Source organism: Pantherophis guttatus, chromosome 1, assembly GCF_059756535.1.
Source record: "Pantherophis guttatus breed Tessera chromosome 1, ASM5975653v1, whole genome shotgun sequence".
Lineage (NCBI taxonomy): Eukaryota > Metazoa > Chordata > Lepidosauria > Squamata > Colubridae > Pantherophis > Pantherophis guttatus.
The window spans coordinates 170,159,324-170,176,844 of NC_142063.1; the positions used below are offsets into that span (position 1 = coordinate 170,159,324).

Sequence of the window (17,521 nt, forward strand, 5' to 3'; positions counted from 1 at the left end):
GAAAGATCTGCTGGTTCTGCTTTGTCAAGTGAAAAGGTATCTGACTAGTCATTGCTATGATCGGTGTACATAAAACACATTTTTATTCAGACTAGTGCAAGAGGTCTAATTAGAAATATTCATGAACTTATTGCTGCCAAAGAGATATTTGTTAGAAACAAGCTATTTTTTTTTTAAAAAAAAGTCAGCTGTTGAGAAGAGGTTCTATTGCAAGGAGCCGGATCTTCTGTCTGGATAAATCTGTCCTCCAAGCCACATTTAATCCTTACAGAATTTGATTCCTCTATAACATTAAAATCCACAGCAGGAACCCTGATACATCTGTTGATGCCAGTACTAATGATCAATAAGTGTCTATCCCTTACAGTTTCTGGGCACTAAAAACCTTTCATTAATTTATCTCAATTAGGTCTACCTGTCCCATGATCTTCCAGGTCTTTATTGTTGTAGTGTGGTCCCCTCTTTATCTTCAAGTGGCAACTATTGCTTTCTTCCATCAATCAATCATAAAGCAGATTCTTGACCTAGAGAGAGATGACAGAACATATTGATCGCTCCCAATAACCACAAAAACAATTGGAATTGGCAACCACAAAGAACATTGGCCAAAACTTGCAAAATGGTCCCAGTGAAGACAGAATGAGGATACTCAATTTCTTGGAAGTGTAAGTTTCACTTACTGTAAATCAGTGTGAACTTGGTACCTGGGCTTTCAATGGTTTTAATGTGATACTTTTTCTATCCAATATATTCATACTGTATATGAATCCTCTCTGATATCTAGTGCTTTGAATATCTATTGTAATTTATGTACCTGAAACATATAACTTATTTATCCAATCACCGAACAAGGACTAAGAAGTCAGCACAATTTGAAGTGAAATCTAAAGAGCAGAATTTCTTCGTAAAAGTCTCATGCAGCTAAATCATAATAACCATAATTCTTTGTTTTAGCTTAGGAGGTTGGTGGCAACGAGGGAAGAATTATTCCTACTCATGACCCAAACTGAAACTGCAAAAGATATTCCCAATAATTCCCCATGTCAGGTCTTTGGTGCCTTTCTATTAAATCACAAAGTGATTTAAGAAATTAATTAAGAAATGAACCTCAACTTTTTGGAACAAATTGATTTATTAGAAATTTTGCCCCATATCCAATACAACCGAATTAACAGACTTCGGACTTTGGGGGTCTTCTAGTCCAACCCCCTGCTCAGACAGAAAAACCCTATACCATTTCAGACAAATGCTTGTCCAATCTCTCCTTAAAAACTTCCAGTGTTGGAAAATTCACAACTTCTGGAGGCAAATTGTTCCACTGGTTAATTGTTCTAACTGTCAGGAAATCTGTCCTTAGTTCTAGGCTGGTTCTCTCCTTGATTAGTTTCCATCCATTGCTTCTTGACCTGCCTTCATGTACTTTGGAGAGTAGGTTGACCCCACATATTAAAAGAAATAAATAAAAATCTTCAATATATATTTTGTTGTTTGTTTACATGTTCTTGTTCTCTGTCTGTTTAACCTATTCCCAGTATTAACCAGTGATTAACCTATACCTAAAGTGGCCATGTCAGGAATCCATTCAGCTTGCAAACTCTGCCAAAATTAAAAATTGAGCCAATATCATATAATAAAGAAAAAACAGAAAACAGAAAACATCTGCATGTGCAGCGGTGTGGGTTGCTACTGGTTCTACCCGGATTGGCGAACTGGTAGCGGCAGGAGGCTCTGCCCACCCACCCCAGACACTTCTGTGCATGCACAGAAGCATCATGTGCGAGCGCGCGTGAGCGCATGAGCAAACCAGTAGCAACAGGTTTTGCAACCACTACTAATTTGTACAGGCCCATGCTTACATGCGCATTCACACACATATATATGAATAATGCCCTCATCGGCTGCTTGTATATACATTTCTAAGATTATTTTTAGATGACATGTTTATTTTCCTGAACATGTACCTCTGTTATGCAAAAACCATTTTAATATTAGATGTTCTTCAAAAATGTTTATTATGATTATAAAGACTAGCAGGGTAAAATTTTATCCACTTTAGCACAGCATCTAATTTCACATTTGGAAACTAATTTAATGGAAATAGTGAAATTAAATGGGATTCAATTACAGCCTTCTGAATTTGAACACTGTATTTCATCATCGTCACCCCAATGCATAGTTAGGGAAGTTGGTTATGAGAAACCATTGACAATGACAAGTAGAATTTTTCATATTTAAATAAATATGTTGTAGTCTTTTGTTAGAGGCTTACAAATAATTGTAGGGACAACCCTATGTGTCTCAGTTCACAAGAGAGGATGAAAAGCATCACAAATGTTCTGCTCATTCCTGCCACCAATAAAACGATTCTAGCAGTGAAGCTTAAAATAAAACTGACAAGAGATTTATCTATTTCCTCCTTCCCTTTCAGACTTGCTTTATTGGTAGCTCTGCAGTGCAGAAACTGTATTCAACACATTACTGGATGCAGGAAAATCCATCCTTCCTGCCAGCACTATCTTTCCTATGTGTTTGAGGGAAGGAAGTATATAGAAATCTTTTTCTGTGTATGTTTTAATTATCTTTTAAGCAATAGTCATTTTATTCAAATTTTGCAAATGCTATAAGTGGACAGAAAATGATTATATATAACTGCAGAATCTTTCAGACTGGTGGTCTTTTCTTGAAATTTGCAAATGTATTAGTATGCTGAAAAAAAACCTACCTTGAGAGAGCTTGCCCTTTGCATAATGGCTGCCATGGAGATCTAAATTTTAATCTCTTCACCCAGGGATTCCCACTTTGTCTTTTTTTCTGAGAAGCTGGATACATTTGCAAACTATGTTCTGTGCTTCAGTTAACCATGCTTTCTTTTTTACTTTCCACAAAAATTGATGAAGCACCTTTGGGGCTCAAGTGCATTCTTGGAAATAAAAGTGAAGCTGAAGGTTGGCAGCTGGAAATTTAAAATACTAACTTTTCAGATGCAAAGTGAAAAGTAATTTCTTAAATGTACACATTTTGGAGGGGATGAAGGAGCCCGGACAATGCCAAGGGAGCAATTTGAAGCACATTGGTACCTTGGAATTGATTTTCATTTCTACAAAGGTAAAGGTTCTGAGAAATTCTAGCAACAAATTACTGCAATAGAAATGACAAAAAACTGCAACAGTCCACTGGATAGGTGTCTTGGTTCATTTTTACATTTTAATCTTGCCTTTATTATCTTTATAAATAACTCAAGGTGGCAAACATATGTAATACTCCTCTCCTATCTTCCCCACCACAACAACCATATGAAGCGAGTTTGGCTGAGAAACAGCGACTAGCCCAAGGTGGCTTTCATGGCAGGACTAGAACTCACCATTGCCTAGGTTTCAAGCCTGGCGCCTTAATCACTGAACCAAATTAGTTCTCACTCTTCACTCTCACATTCCCCTGAGAGTGGTATATAATAAGCTTTACAGGAAAAGGTTGGAAAAGTGCTTGATAACAAACGGGTTTAAATCATGAATATGATAAGAGGTAATTTTTTCTGTATTCTTACCTAAATTTCACAGATTGTCTAAAGCTGTGGTGGCGAACCTATGGCATGGGTGCCACAGGTGGCACACGGAGCCATATTGCTGGGCACCCGAGCTCAGCTCCGGCACACATGTGTGCGCCAGCCAGCTGATTTTCGGGCCTTCTGGGCCCACCAGAAGTCAGGAAACACACTGTTTCTGGCCTCCGGAGGGCCTCTGGTGCGGGGGGAAGGCTGTTTTTGCCATCCCCAGGCTCCTAGAAAGGCTCTGGAGCCTGGGGAGAGCAAATAACAGGACTACTGGGCCCACCGTGCCATCACGTGCCAAAAGGGGTGGAGGCACGGAGGGGGGGCACATAGAATTATGGATGTGGGCACAGGTGCGTGTGACCCCACCACGCTTCACCCACTTTTGGCACGCGATGGCAAAAAGGTTAGCCATCACTGGTCTAAAGTTTATTCCTGGTGAAAAGCATTCCTGAAGATAAAATCTCCTAGATAGGGGTTTTTTGGGGGTGGGGGATGGGGGTGGAGGTGCAGAAAGGAAGACCTTGTGTAGTAGTTTCTACAATATTAAATTTCATAAATCTGAAACAAGATCAACACAAATCCTGAAATGAGCGTTTGGAAATATCTTTCTTCCCCAAATTGAATTCCAGTAGTAGAAAAAAATTCACAGAAATCCACATATAATCCATCCATCCAGAATGATCTTGGTTTTTGGAAAACTGTATGAGTCCCCTCTCCCTTTCTGTTACCCCAATAAGTTCATATTGGGTGTTACAATGAACAACCTAATGCCCCCACCCCCATATTGCTCTGGATTACTTTTTTGGGGGTTGGGGATGACGACATACAAAGTAATCTGTAATTGGTAAAAAAAAAAGGGGGGGTCTTATTTCCTCATATGCATTTGACTGGCCCCACGAGAGCTACTACGATGTGTAGATCCATTGCTATGTACATTTTGCACAATGGATTTTGCCTTATATCTGCTATTGAAAACTTTAGTAAAGCCACTAATATTTAAAGATAAGGGTGAAGACAAGAGGAAGTACAGCAGACAAGCACCAGGAGGGCTGTCAAGACATTCTTCATATAGAGATTTCTATTGAAAGCAGTGGTTGTATCATAACAGCCTAGTTTTTCATCCAGCTGTTCTTTTCCCAAGAGCTGCAGCCATAGTTATAGGTTCCAATGTAAAGCCACTTAGTGTGCAGAGGGAGAAAGCGATGGCTCTCTTGAACAAAAAAAAAAAAAAAAAAAAGTCAAACAAGCTGCATTTTATTTATTTATTTATTTATTCAATTTATATGCCGCCCCTCTCTGAAGACCCAGGGTGGCTCACAATACACTCAAAAAGTCACTATAAAAACACTTAAAAATTAAAAACATTAAAAACATTAAAACCCATTCACACCATTCATGGCTGGATCTCGTCAGAACGCAAAGCGAGATCAACGGCCCAGGCCTGCCAGAAAAGCCAGGTCTTCACTGCTTTTTGAAAGGACAATAGGGTGGGGATGGTCCGGACCTCAGAAGGTAACTGGTTCCAGAGAGCTGGGGCAGCCACAGAGAATGCCCTCCCCTGCAGGCCCGCCAGCCGGCATTGTTTAGCTGACGGGACCCGGAGGAGACCAACTCTGTAGGATCTTAACGGTCGCTGGGAGCTATACGGTAGAAGGCGGTCTCAAATATAACTGCATATAACTCTGTACCACCTGTACAGTCCCTGTCCTATGGAACACCTTATCCATAAAGTTCTATCCTTTAAGCCTCCTGTTACGCTTTAAAGACGTGGCTTTTTCCCCAAGCATTGGGAGATTAGATGATGGCACATTAGCACAGATTGGCACCAGGTTCTTCACCATTTCTATCTATGAGATAAGGGAAGCTTTTCAAGGAGAAAAAAAATATTGAGAATATTGTATAGATCAGTAGTGGAATTTAAATCCCGTTGCTACTGGTTTGCTTGTGAGCACGCTTATGCGCAGAGACGTCTGGGCAGGTGGGTGGAGTGTCCCACCGCTGCCGCTACCAGTTTGCCCAATCCAGGGTGAACCGGTAGCAACCCACCACTGGTATAGATGAAGTCATAAGGATCTCTGTATATTACAGTCAAAATATATTTTGAATTCTTATTTAATGAGAAGAATATGAAGTATTTGTCCCTCCCAAGGTCCCTGAAAACTGATGGCCCAAAGATTGTATAAGGTTCCCCAGGAGTTGTTGAATTGTGTCTTCAAGGATCCCTTGATATCGACCATGTTGGCTGGGGGCTCCCAAATGAAACTATTACTCTGCAATTATTCCACAGAATGTAAATTCTGGTTTGGCCATCATTTTCTCAACCTCCTATCTTTTCCCATTACTTATTGTGTCATTTTTTTCAGATAAAATTTGTTAAATTTGCTAAGAAGAAAAAGACAAAAATTATGTGCCACACAGTACCTTTTAAGTGATAGTGAAAGCATTTATGGTTTGAAATACAGTATTTACTCTATATGAATAATCTTTTATTCTAATTCTCAAGGTTACACTTGTATGTAACATCTTGGAAAATAACTTATTTTTACATGTAAATTTCTTAATAATATTTGAATTATTTAATTGTTTTTGAATAACAAAGCACAAAGCAGAAACAAATAGACTTTTCTAGGCTTTCCCACTTTTTTTTTTTCAATTTGTTCCCTTGGGTCTGAAATAGATTCAAAATTGTCCCTGGTGGGAAATATGAGTGAATATCTCTTTATTTTTTTTAGATAATTCAGGGATATTTGGCTGCTGCCAAAAATCAAAACAGCCGTTCTTCTATTTTGTACTATCTCCATGGTTACTTTTTCAACATCTTGAAACTGGCTTGCAATTGTCACCAAAAAGTAAAAAAAGGTTCATTAAAGAAATCTAAGAAAATAACCGAGAAATATCTTTCAGTTAAATCACTGAAAAAACGAGATACAGTATGATTGAATGATTAATGTGTTGGACTAAGATCCAGGAAACCCAGGAAAAACAGGTTTTAAATTTAATTGACAAGTAATAAATGTCTGGAAAATGCAAGTAAATACATTTAACTCCTTTGATCTTGGCAATGTTTTATTCAACATGTCTTTTGCCTGTGCACATCTGATTAATAAAATGTTACATGCTACAGATTTTATTTTTATTTATTTAAAACATAGCCACCATCTTTCAACCAACTCCGGCTCCGTCTCAAAAATTAAAAGATACATAAAATCATTTTACAAAATATAAAACTCAACCAGTTAAAGCGTAAAACATCAGAAGTAAATAAAAACCTGGTGCCAGTCTGTGCTAATGTGCCATCACCTAATCTCCCAATGCTTGGGGAAAAGATCAGGTCTTATGGACAGCTAAGAGGCCTGCTGAGCTTTGGGGGCGAGGTGTTCCATAGTGCTGAACAGGTTGTACAGAGTTATATACATCTTGTCTGACCAGTGGTGGGTTGCTCCCGGTTTGGTCCGGTTCTATAGAACCGGTAATAAAACCGGTGGGAGGTTCCGCCTACCCGCCACAACCTCATCATGGGTGATCTGCGCATGCGCAGAAGCGCGCTTGTTCCCGCCGCGAACCGGTAGTAAAGGTAAGTGGAACCACCCGTGTGTCTGACCCTGCTTCCTCATTTTTTTGTTCAAGAGAGCCATCACTTGAGAAAGCACATTCAGTGGCTTTACATTGCAACCTATAACTATGGCTGCAGCTCTTGGAAAAAACAGCTGGTTGAAAAACTAAGGCTGTTACGATATAACCACTGCTTTCAATAGAAATCTATATATGGAAGAATGTCTTCACAACCTCCTTATTAACACTCAGCTTTGCTACAGAATATTCACATGCATAGAGTATGTACTATAGACAAGAGCAAGGCAATAAAACAGTTTATGTTTCTGCCGAGCTGCGTGGAGTGCATGGGGATTTATGTTATTCATAGAGCTGCTGTATTTCGAAAGGCTGCACAATGACTGATGATTTTTAACCCCCTTGGTTGCCTAGCCAGAGAAGACTGATTAGATATTGTGTTTCCAATTTCTTTTCAATATTCCAGGGTTGCACAGCTGAGTTGAAATGCCTCCTGTACAAAATTTCTATGCATGCTAAAGGATCAAGTTCCCACACAGGGAAAAAGTCCATTTGGATGCTTTCAGATACTGGCTTCCTCCACATAGAAAACTGGTTTAACCTTCACAAGTGTCCAGTTTTCTGCAGAATGGTGAGGAAGACTTTCGAAACAACTTTCTGTCACTGATGGGACTGTGCAACATGTGAGAAAGACAGCTAGAATTGTCACCAGGTTCTTGTGGGAAATTAATATTTCAGGTTAAGAAAATAATATTGGAAGATAATCCTTTTCTGAATGTTAGCAAATAGAACTCTTAAATATCTAAGTTATGCTGGGGAAAATCTGCTATCTTTAAAACTAATACATATTTGAATGTGGATAAGTATTATTTTACTGGTAGGGCTGTAATTCATTTGCAAGCTATTTAAATACTCTGACCACTTCCCAATACTTTTGACAGATTCAAGACTAGTAGGATCATTACTATATGTGTGTCTCATTTGAGTCTGTTCTCACGATTGTCTTGAAATATAGGAATGTGAACAGTATTCCAAGTTTATATTCCTGCAATCCACAGAACAACCAGTTTTAGATGGTCAGTGCGTGAATTGAAATGCACATCAGTGGACAGCCTGATAGGATATGCTGTGTCAGGCTATTAGCAGTGGCAGCAGAGAGGTTAAAAAGAACAGAAGGTCCTGGAAAATGTGGGAAGGCCAGCTGGGAGATGCAGAAGGTGGGAATGACAAGCAACAGCCTTGCCCTACTGAATTTTGTTTCATCTAAAATATAGAATAACTAAAATGTTCCAGGTTTTGCTTTTGTGACTGGTTGATCTGCTGAGTTGAACCAACAAACCTCTAGAAAGTTATGATTTCTCATTGTTTCATACTCCTATCTCCATCCATCACTGAGTATGGTCTGAAATCTATTTTCTTCTGTTGCTGATCCATATCCTACCTCTGTTGCTGGACTCTGCTGATCTGGGAATTGAATGTATTCTTAATTTCCTGAAATGTTCACAATACTGGGGTCTGATGCCATATTTTATAGCTGAAAAGATAGTGCTGAGCACTATGCAATTTTGTCTATTTTTTAATTATCATAAATATTTTGGTTCTTAGGCATATGAAATACAGTGAACTTCACTTTCATGGTAACTAGTGGCACATGCTGGCCAGTTGAGTTTTGGGCCTTCTGGGTCCACTGGAAGTCGGCAAACAGGCTGTTTCCGGCCTCCGGAGGGTCTCCGGGAGGGTGAGGAAGGCCATTTTCGCTCTCCCCAAGCTCCTAGAAAGGCTCTGGAGGCTGGGGAGAGCAAAAAATGGGCCTTCTGGTCCCACTGGAAGTTGGCAAACGGGCCGTTTCTGGCCTCCGGGGGAATGGGGGTGGGGAAGGCTGTTTTCGCCTTCCCCAAGCTTCTAGAAAGGCCTGGGGAGAGAGAAAAATGGGCCTACCGGGCCCACAGGGTGCCAGAAGCGGGGTGGGGTGGGGGGGTGGGGTCACACGTGCATGTGCGGGGCACATAGAGTTATGGGTGTGGGCATGTGTGCATGCAACCACCCCCCCTGCTCCTGGCACACGATGGCAAAAAGGTTAGCTATCACTGGGCTAGGTTATATTGAAACAGTTTTTTAAAAAACTAAATGGAAGCGTCTCATATTCTTTTAATCAGTTAACTTTTTATCTCTTTCAAAAATATGCATTCTTAGATATTTAATAGCTTTTTAAAAAATAAACTCATATTGGATTTGAAGAGCGAGGAACATTTTTCTGCTGCACTGTATGTGTCCATTCATATTGCATAAGCAAATAAAGCTAATTTATTTTTTTTAATATAGAAAAGCATTTATTGTAGAATTTAGAAAACATTTTCTAAATACTTGAGTGTGCATACATAATGTTGGTGTTTTGAATACCGTATTTTCCGGCGTATAAGACGACTGGGCGTATAAGACGACCCCCGACTTTTCCTGTTAAAATATAGGGTTTGGGCTATACTCGCCATATAAGACTACCCCTCTTCCAACGCACACCAAATAAAAATTAAAAAACATCAACTGTCTCACCCACAATGTAAAAGCAGCTGTGCTAGACCCAAAATGGCCCCTGCAGCAAGCAGGAACCTCACACAGCCACAAAAAGTCCAAAAACCCAAGTTTCACACTTTACACACACAAAATTCCACATACAGCTTTGTGAGATTTTGTGTGTTTGTGTAGTTAGAGTGAAACACTACAGAAACACACTAAATCTCAGAAAGCTGCACAAATATTATTTTATTTTATTTTTATTTTTATATGAAAGCTAAATTTAAAACTTCCTAAACTTTAAATGGCTAGGTTTAAAAAAGAACAACTAAAAAAAACCCCAATTAACTATTTTTTTTAAAGATCCCAAAGGGGAAAAAAACTTACCCAATAGAACAGGGGTCTCCAACCTTGGCAACTTTAAGACTTGTAGACTTCAACTTCCAGAATTCCTCAGCCAGCTTTGTTTTGCTGGCTGAGGAATTCTGGGAGTTGAAGTCCACAACTCCCTGCGCAGGGAGTTGCTTGCTGATGGAATGGATTCAGGCAAGCGAAGCAAGGCAAGCGTTGCGACTAGCAGCTAAGGTAAGCAAGCTGGAGGGGGAAAACTTTTTTCCTTTTACATGGCTCTGGCGATCCCAGCTGAGTTGCCTGATTAGCAGGCAACTCAACTGGGATCGTCAGAGCTTGGATCGCCAGAGCCATTTAAGGCTCGTGAGAGCCTTTCGGGCTGGTCTGCCTGGTTACAGGAGAACAACACCCGGCGTATAAGACGACCCCCAACTTTTGAGATTTTCATGTGTTAAAAAGTCGTCTTATACGCCGGAAAATATGGTAAGTCCAGGAAGTTTAACCTGCAATCAGAAATTAACTTTTTAAGAGTTCTATTTTTCTTTGTAAAGTTTATGAAGATTGGACATTCTCCATAGATGCCATTTATCTGACTGTAAAATAACTATCTTATAAATTAATTGTATACACAGCTTCTGTGTCTGACTACCAACATATGTAATAGATGCATGCACATAGATGAATTAATTTTTGTCCCATTTCAGATCTGACTCTACAGTTTACTATATTTAATAAACAAGACACCGCAATATACACAAGCAATAATAGGGCCAGTTTAGTCTATGGTTAAGGCCAGGGGTGGTATTCACTTACCTTCATTACCAGTTGGCAAATGTGAGAGCACACCTTCCACACATGCGCAGAGCGTCAAAAATGGGACGTGATGACGTCCGGGTGGGCGGAGCCTCCCGCAGCCACTACTACTGGTTCATCTGAACCGGATAGAACTGGTTGATACCACCACAGGGTAAGGTACCAGGCTAGAAAACAGGAGACTATGACTTCAAGTTTCACTTTCGCTGTGAAAGCCAGTTGGGTGACTTTGGGCCAGTCACCCTCTTACTGCTCAACCCACCTCACAGGGTTGTTGTGGGGAAAATAGGAAAAAAGCATGATTTCAGGTATGCCTCCTTTCACAACTCAAGAAAGAAAACCCCCGACTCCATTTTCATAGAGAAAGGTACTTTTACTGAGTATGAATTGAATGCAACCAAAGAAAAGCAAGGTCTGAGACAATAGGGGCAAAAATCACATATAGAAAGCATCCCCAAAACCCTCCCCCCAAGGGTCAAATCAGGATTAATCAATCCACATCCCCCCAAGATGTCATGTGGGGTGCAGCTTCAGATGGCACCATCCCTCTGGTATGCCAGGACGGTTGATCTTGACTGGTTATCAGCACACCTTCCAGCTGCAGAGAAAACTTTCTCCAATTCACTCCCTGTTACGAGACATCTCCACCAACTCGCTTCCCCCCTCCCAACTACCCAGACAGCTCCTCCTCCCTCTGTAACAATGGCAGCCGTAGCAAGGAAGCAATATAGAAGCGGAGGCTGACACATGTTGGATATGTTTGCTGCCTTGAGCTATTTGTAAAAAATAATAAACCTGGGATACAAATAAATAAACAAAGCAATAAATAAGCACATGCAATATGTTAGTCCAATCCTTATGATATGATGCTTTTCTTACAACTGTCCTCTAAAATCCAAAGGTCTTAAGTTTTTGGAAGGCCATAAGAGAAAGAGTCATTTTCACTTCTGGCAACAGCTGTTTTATAAGAAGGGAAACTCCACAAAAATCCTGATGTGACAGTAACTCTTCATACTGATACATCCAAGTTATCAAAACAGTGAAGTACAAACTGTGCCTCCTTCACAAAAGAGGCAATTTACTTCTAATTTACTACAGGTAGTCCTTGACTTACAACCACAACTGAGCCCAAAATTTATGTTGCCAAGTGAGAAATTTGTTGAGTTTTGCCCCATTTTACAACTTTTCTTGCCACATTTGTTAAATAAGTCACTGCAGTTATTAAGTTAGTAACTTGGTTGTTAAGTGAATCTGGCTTCCTCATTGACTTTGCTTGTTAGAAAGTTGCAAAAGGGGATCACATGACCCCGGAACACTGCAACTATCATAAATATGAACCAGTTGTCAAGCATCCGAATGTAAATCACATGACCATAGGGATCCTGAAAATGGTCATAAGTGTGAAAAATGGATAAAGTCACTTTTTTCAGTGCCGTTGTAACTTTGAATGGACACTAAATAAACTGCTATAATTCAAGGTCTACCTTTACATTGAAAAAGCAGGACAATTGTTTGTTCCCTCAGTTGCTTAGGTACAGGAGTATCATTTGAAGGTGGAGGGCTTGCTAGAATTCTTATATTATAATCTCAACATTAATTCCTTGGATTAATGATTTCATCCTAGAATCAGGGTTCTGTTTTGGCTTCTTAGGATACGCTGCCAGCTGATAAATCCTTCTACTACCAAATCTGATCTGTGTCTGACTTCCTGGCCAAACTGATGAGGTCTGCAAATACCATATACCCCTCTGGGGCATCAATGTCCATATCCACTGCTGAACTTGGTTGTCTGGTGGCATGCTGTCTGCTTTAGTTCCCTTAATATGAATGACAATGCAAACCACCATCACACCAAAGAAAAGTATGTGCGGTCAATTCAAGATGCCCTCTTCTACTAAATATGTTCTTGGATGAGGTTCATTTGCTGGTAGCTGTACAAGATGAAGCCTTCACTTTTTCCTCCAATATATGTGGCACCACTACTGCAACTCAGTCCACAGTAAAGTGCTGCCAGAGTTGAATGCCAGAAAGCAGAAGCACTTTATGAATATTTCTTACCCCCCCACCCCTTTGCTCAAGAGTTATCATTCTATGACCACTGGTTATATGTGTACTGGGCTTTCTATATCCTTTTTATGAAATATTTTTCTACTTTTGCAAATTTTAGAAGTTGTTCTGCTTTTTCTCTTATCATGTGATTGAGTGTGAGTGGTGCAACTTTAGCTACATAAGCAGGAATATTCTTTGTGAAACCACTGGTGTAGGATGCTTCTCTCTTTTTACTATTTTTAAACATTTTCTTTCTTTCTGCTTCCACTCCTACACAGTAGGCTATTGAAGATTGGATAGATTGCAGTTTCCTCCGGATTGCATGTTCTCAATTCTAGACAGCCAGATTGTTCATTCTTGGTATATACCACAGAAGGCAGACATTGATCTAACTGAATTTCACAAAATAATGCAATATGTTTTTAGTACCCAGTTTGCTTAAGTATCTTCAGGGTGGCTTACAATGTGGTTCTATTTCCAAAACCACTGATTATATTTTGTACCACAGGTAGGTTAGTTTTAATTTTGTACGAAGTTTACAACAGTCCACCTCTATGTTTATCTCTAGAAATGTTCTCATAGTCTCCGAAAACTGAAACCAAATTGACAGTTTTGAAAACTATGAAGGTATGAGACTGGCACCAGGGAGATCGATTCTAGTTCACTCTCAACCAATGGAAGCTCACTGGATTACTTTGGGTCAGTCAATCCCTCTCAACTCAACTATAAAGTTGTTGATGTGGGGGAAAAAGAAGAGGCTGAGCACCTGAACAAACATCAAGGTACAAAGCTAGCCGCACCTCCTCCAAAAATAAATCTCTCTTGTTAAACTTTTCTTGTTTAAGAACAAAATAAATGGTTTTCAGATTCATATTATGATTCATAATCTAGCTTTTGAAAAAATGTTGCAGTTCAATTTGACAAGTTTTAATGTCTTCAGTTGAATCCACCCAACATTGCAGTTGGTAAGTATAATTCAAGCAATTCCTCAAATTAGGTTACTTCTGATACAGTACATTGGCCCATTGCAAGGATGTAGCCTTTTGAAGCCTTTGATATAAGCATCTGTATATTACTATTTATTAAGGCATTTTAACTGTACCCTGATCATATGATTAGTATTGACTTTTTATACTATATTGTTCTATGCTGGACTTTGGAAATAATAAACTTTTAAGTTTCATGATTGTGGAATCCAACCCTCTTCATCAGATGACTGAAACTATTGAGTCACAAACTCTGACAAAGCAGATCTAAAGTTGATATGTAATACAGTCACAAAGATTTAGGTCTCAATCAATATGATAATTTTCTGATTGTATCAAACAACATTCTGCTTAAAATGCCTCAAGGTTCTTATGTTCAGATGGTTAATGTTAAAAAAGTAATAATACAGTAATACAGTAAAGAAATGATGAAGGACAAAAAGGGAGTCCAGGTAATATGCAGAACTGTGCTGAGAATAAAAAGCCTTAAATCTGAATAGGCAAATGTATAGACAGAGAGTGGGAGACATTCTTGTTTCTCCCATCTCCTCTCCAGTCACTTTCCCGGTATCCTAGTGACTCGTCGGACGCAGTCTGAATACAATCCCTCGCAAACCTTTCCCCACGCATCCTTCTCCTCCTGGAAGCCAGAAAGGCAAGTGGACGCACCACTCCTTCTACTTTCTGGGTAGCCCCCTCCTTCACTCACCCCCGTCGGGATGCAGGCACCGGAAGTGGGAACAGAAAGCGGTGGGCAGTAGGGAATCGCCAGGAAAGGGGGCGCGCGAAAAAGAATTTTCATGGAAAGCTTTGGCGCATGCGCAGTGGCCGCCGCCGCTGCTGTCTGTGATTTGCGCCGCGCCTCAGCTGAGGAGCGGGCGATGGGTGGGAGGGAGAGAGAGAGAGTGGGTGAACTTGAACCCCGCGGCCAGCCGGGGTTCGGCGAGCGCTGAGCGAGCGGCGGAGGACGCGGACCTAACTGCTTGCAGGCGTTGTGGACAAAAGGCCGGACGCCTGGGTTTTTTTGGGGTGGGGGGCGGTGTTGGAAAGGAGGGACCAGAGGGGCGGGGCTGAGCGCGCACGCGCGCGCGCGCGAGGATGTGAAGATGGCGGAGCTGCAGATGCTGCTGGAGGAGGAGATCCCGGGAGGGCGCCGGGCCCTCTTCGACAGCTACACCAACCTCGAACGGGTGGCCGAATACTGCGAAACCAACTACATCCAGGTACGGTGCGGTCGCTGTCTTTCCTAATCGCCCCCCTCGCTGCAACAAAGAGAGAAGGGGTGAACGCTCGGAGTGCGCGCTCGTATGCATGCATAGATGCAAGCTTGCATGCATGCATGCCATACGGAATGTCGAACTCCCTCTCCTCCCCATCCCAGGCATGTCAACTGGCCTTTGGGGCCTAGGAGGAGCTTGGAATGGCATGAGAACGAGGGGGAAGTGGAGAAGGAGGTGGGTGCTCGTTGAACGCCCACACAAAAAGCCGTTGGGTCTAAGATTTGAGAGGTGCCCCTAATCCAGAGATTTCCTTTCAGAAAGATGTGTCCTGTACACAGGCTAATAACGCCTGGAGCTCATAGCTATCTGGGATCGTTAGATATAAAATGTTTCCCATTCTGTAACTGGAAGAGTGTGCTATATTTCTGCTTGCTACACCTTGGAAATAAGGGCAAAAGGTGATTTTGGACTAATAGGTGAGGAAATTTTTCACAGGCGACAAGAATAAACCCCTAACTCCACGTGTAATGCTACTCCTTAAGAGATGCTACATGTACCTTTATTAAGGATTCCTTTTCTCTCCCTGAACGGTGTGCTCCATTTAATAACTACTGCCCTGTAATGTTAATGTTGTGTTCCTTACAATTAATAACATAATTCAAAGCTATCGTTATCAGACTGCCTGATTTGCTAAAATTGTGATTTGGCACCAGTTCTGAATGTGATGTCAAAATGCACTGAGCTTCAAGGCTCCTACTGAGACGTGGTAATGAGCTGAATATGTGGCTTGGCTATCTGATTACTGTTCTGATTTCTGCTGATTCTTCAAAGAAAAAACCCCCCTGATTTTCTCCTTCATAAACAAAGCTAGAGACTGACATGATGCTTCAATATTTAAATTGAAAACATAAGGAAATCTTTTTAATTTAGAACTTTATATGCATTTTAGTGTTGCTTTTAGTGAAATGGGCAGGTATATAAGATGGCTGGATGGCTGGATAGGTAGATAGATACATAGGTAGATAGATAGGTGATAGTCTAATTGCAACCTCTCTGTCTCATTTATAAACAGGGAGCGATGTTCTTAGTATCTATTACTCAGTGTACAGCCTTATTAATATAGCATATGGTAATATAATTTAGTAGCTTTCTGCTTGGTGATTAGAATTTTGTATTTCCAATATTTTTTCAGAGCAGTTAGTATGACCAGTTAAAACATCATTATTAAATTCTAAGATATAAAAACAAAGTCAGATTTTGTTGGGGTGATGTTGTAAATTAAGATTTAATTATGGCTTTCTGTTGACAAAGATGATGTGTCGAACAAATGAATGCAATGAATTTGCTTCATGGGCGAGTTATGAAATTGCAGTTCCTTTTTGATTATCAGATAGGTTTATTACTTATGAAATTGGTTTAGTTAGCTATCTAATCTTGAATGTGAAGTTTAAATTATCAAGCACTTAAACACATCTGGGTCTTAAGGAATAGGCAAAGAAAAGATGGGTAATTCTCTTATGTAATATTTTACTTTTCATCATATCAATTTTATAACATGTTTCTGATTTGAAGACTAAAATGTATGTGGCATTGATAAAAATTTTGAAGTTTTAGAACTTTTCTTTTTCTATGTACAGTGTAAATAAGTAAAATGTTTTTGGCAGCAAAACGTATTCATAAGTTTCTATTTTCCTGTATATGAATGTACATATTTGAAGATCAAAAGAAGAACCGATAGTTTTAAAAAGCACTAAGAAAATGTGCAGTGTGACTTGCTTATTGGATATTGAATTCTATAATCAGAAAGCTTTTGTACTTACTGTAGTCTCTCATGAGGCATGTATGGCTTCTCCATGTTATTCTTTACATACAATGAGTTTATAGTCCAAGGCGAATGTAAGATTTTTCTTTGTGATACTGTAACATAAAATGAATAAAATGTTTTTTGCTATATTGCTTTAAATTGTTGCATGCATTGAGGTTGCAAAAATGGTACCATATTGTTTATTGGTTTTGATTTTAATGAATTCTGTTAGTTTCACCTGGGGATGATTGGATTTTTGAAAGATTTTGCTGAAATAATATATGCCAAGGGAATCTTTATCAGTATGTTATATTATAAATCTGAAGTATTCCAATGAAAAATGTAGAATTTAAGGGATAATGGTCAAGGAGGAACAGTTTGGGATAGCACTTTATATATTAGCCAGCTATAATGTTAAAATAAATCCTTCCAATTGTTTTTGGGCAAATATTTGTACAAGGGCTCAGTAGATTTCTTTAGATTATTTCTAAATTTCCTGCTGAAAAGCAAAAATGCAGTCTGTACCTTCGTAGTACATTTTCAATCTGTTTCAAGCAGCTTCTTCTTTTTATTCACTCTTCATTTATTTGGTGGAGATTTTGTAATTTTTTCTATACAGAGTTCATGCTGACTTTCTATGAAGTTTTTCTATTTTCAGTCTAGTTTC

The 17,521-nt window shown here is 39.8% G+C and overlaps 1 protein-coding gene and 1 long non-coding RNA gene across 26 annotated transcripts in view; one reads left to right on the forward strand and one right to left on the reverse strand.

Moving 5' to 3' along the window:
• The window catches only part of LOC117673757 (uncharacterized), a 36,045-nt gene extending 21,432 nt beyond the window's left edge, over positions 1–14,613 (reverse strand). Inside the window, exons 1-2 of the long non-coding RNA XR_009621541.2 lie at positions 14,540–14,613; positions 416–524 (exon numbers count right to left, since the gene is read on the reverse strand). This is a non-coding gene — a long non-coding RNA (uncharacterized LOC117673757). The remainder of the gene's footprint in view (positions 1–415; positions 525–14,539) is intronic.
• The window catches only part of ABI2 (abl interactor 2), a 74,556-nt gene continuing 71,439 nt past the window's right edge, over positions 14,405–17,521 (forward strand). For 12 of the 25 annotated variants that reach the window (XM_034431166.3, XM_034431233.3, XM_034431193.3 and 9 more), the window contains exon 1: positions 14,652–15,053. In XM_034431166.3, the coding sequence (XP_034287057.1) occupies positions 14,937–15,053 (117 nt within the window). In that variant the 5' untranslated portion in view covers positions 14,652–14,936. Of the gene's footprint in view, positions 15,054–17,521 lie in introns of all 25 variants that reach the window. The other 13 variants (XM_034431185.3, XM_087885209.1, XM_034431209.3 and 10 more) reach the window with 5 other exon arrangements.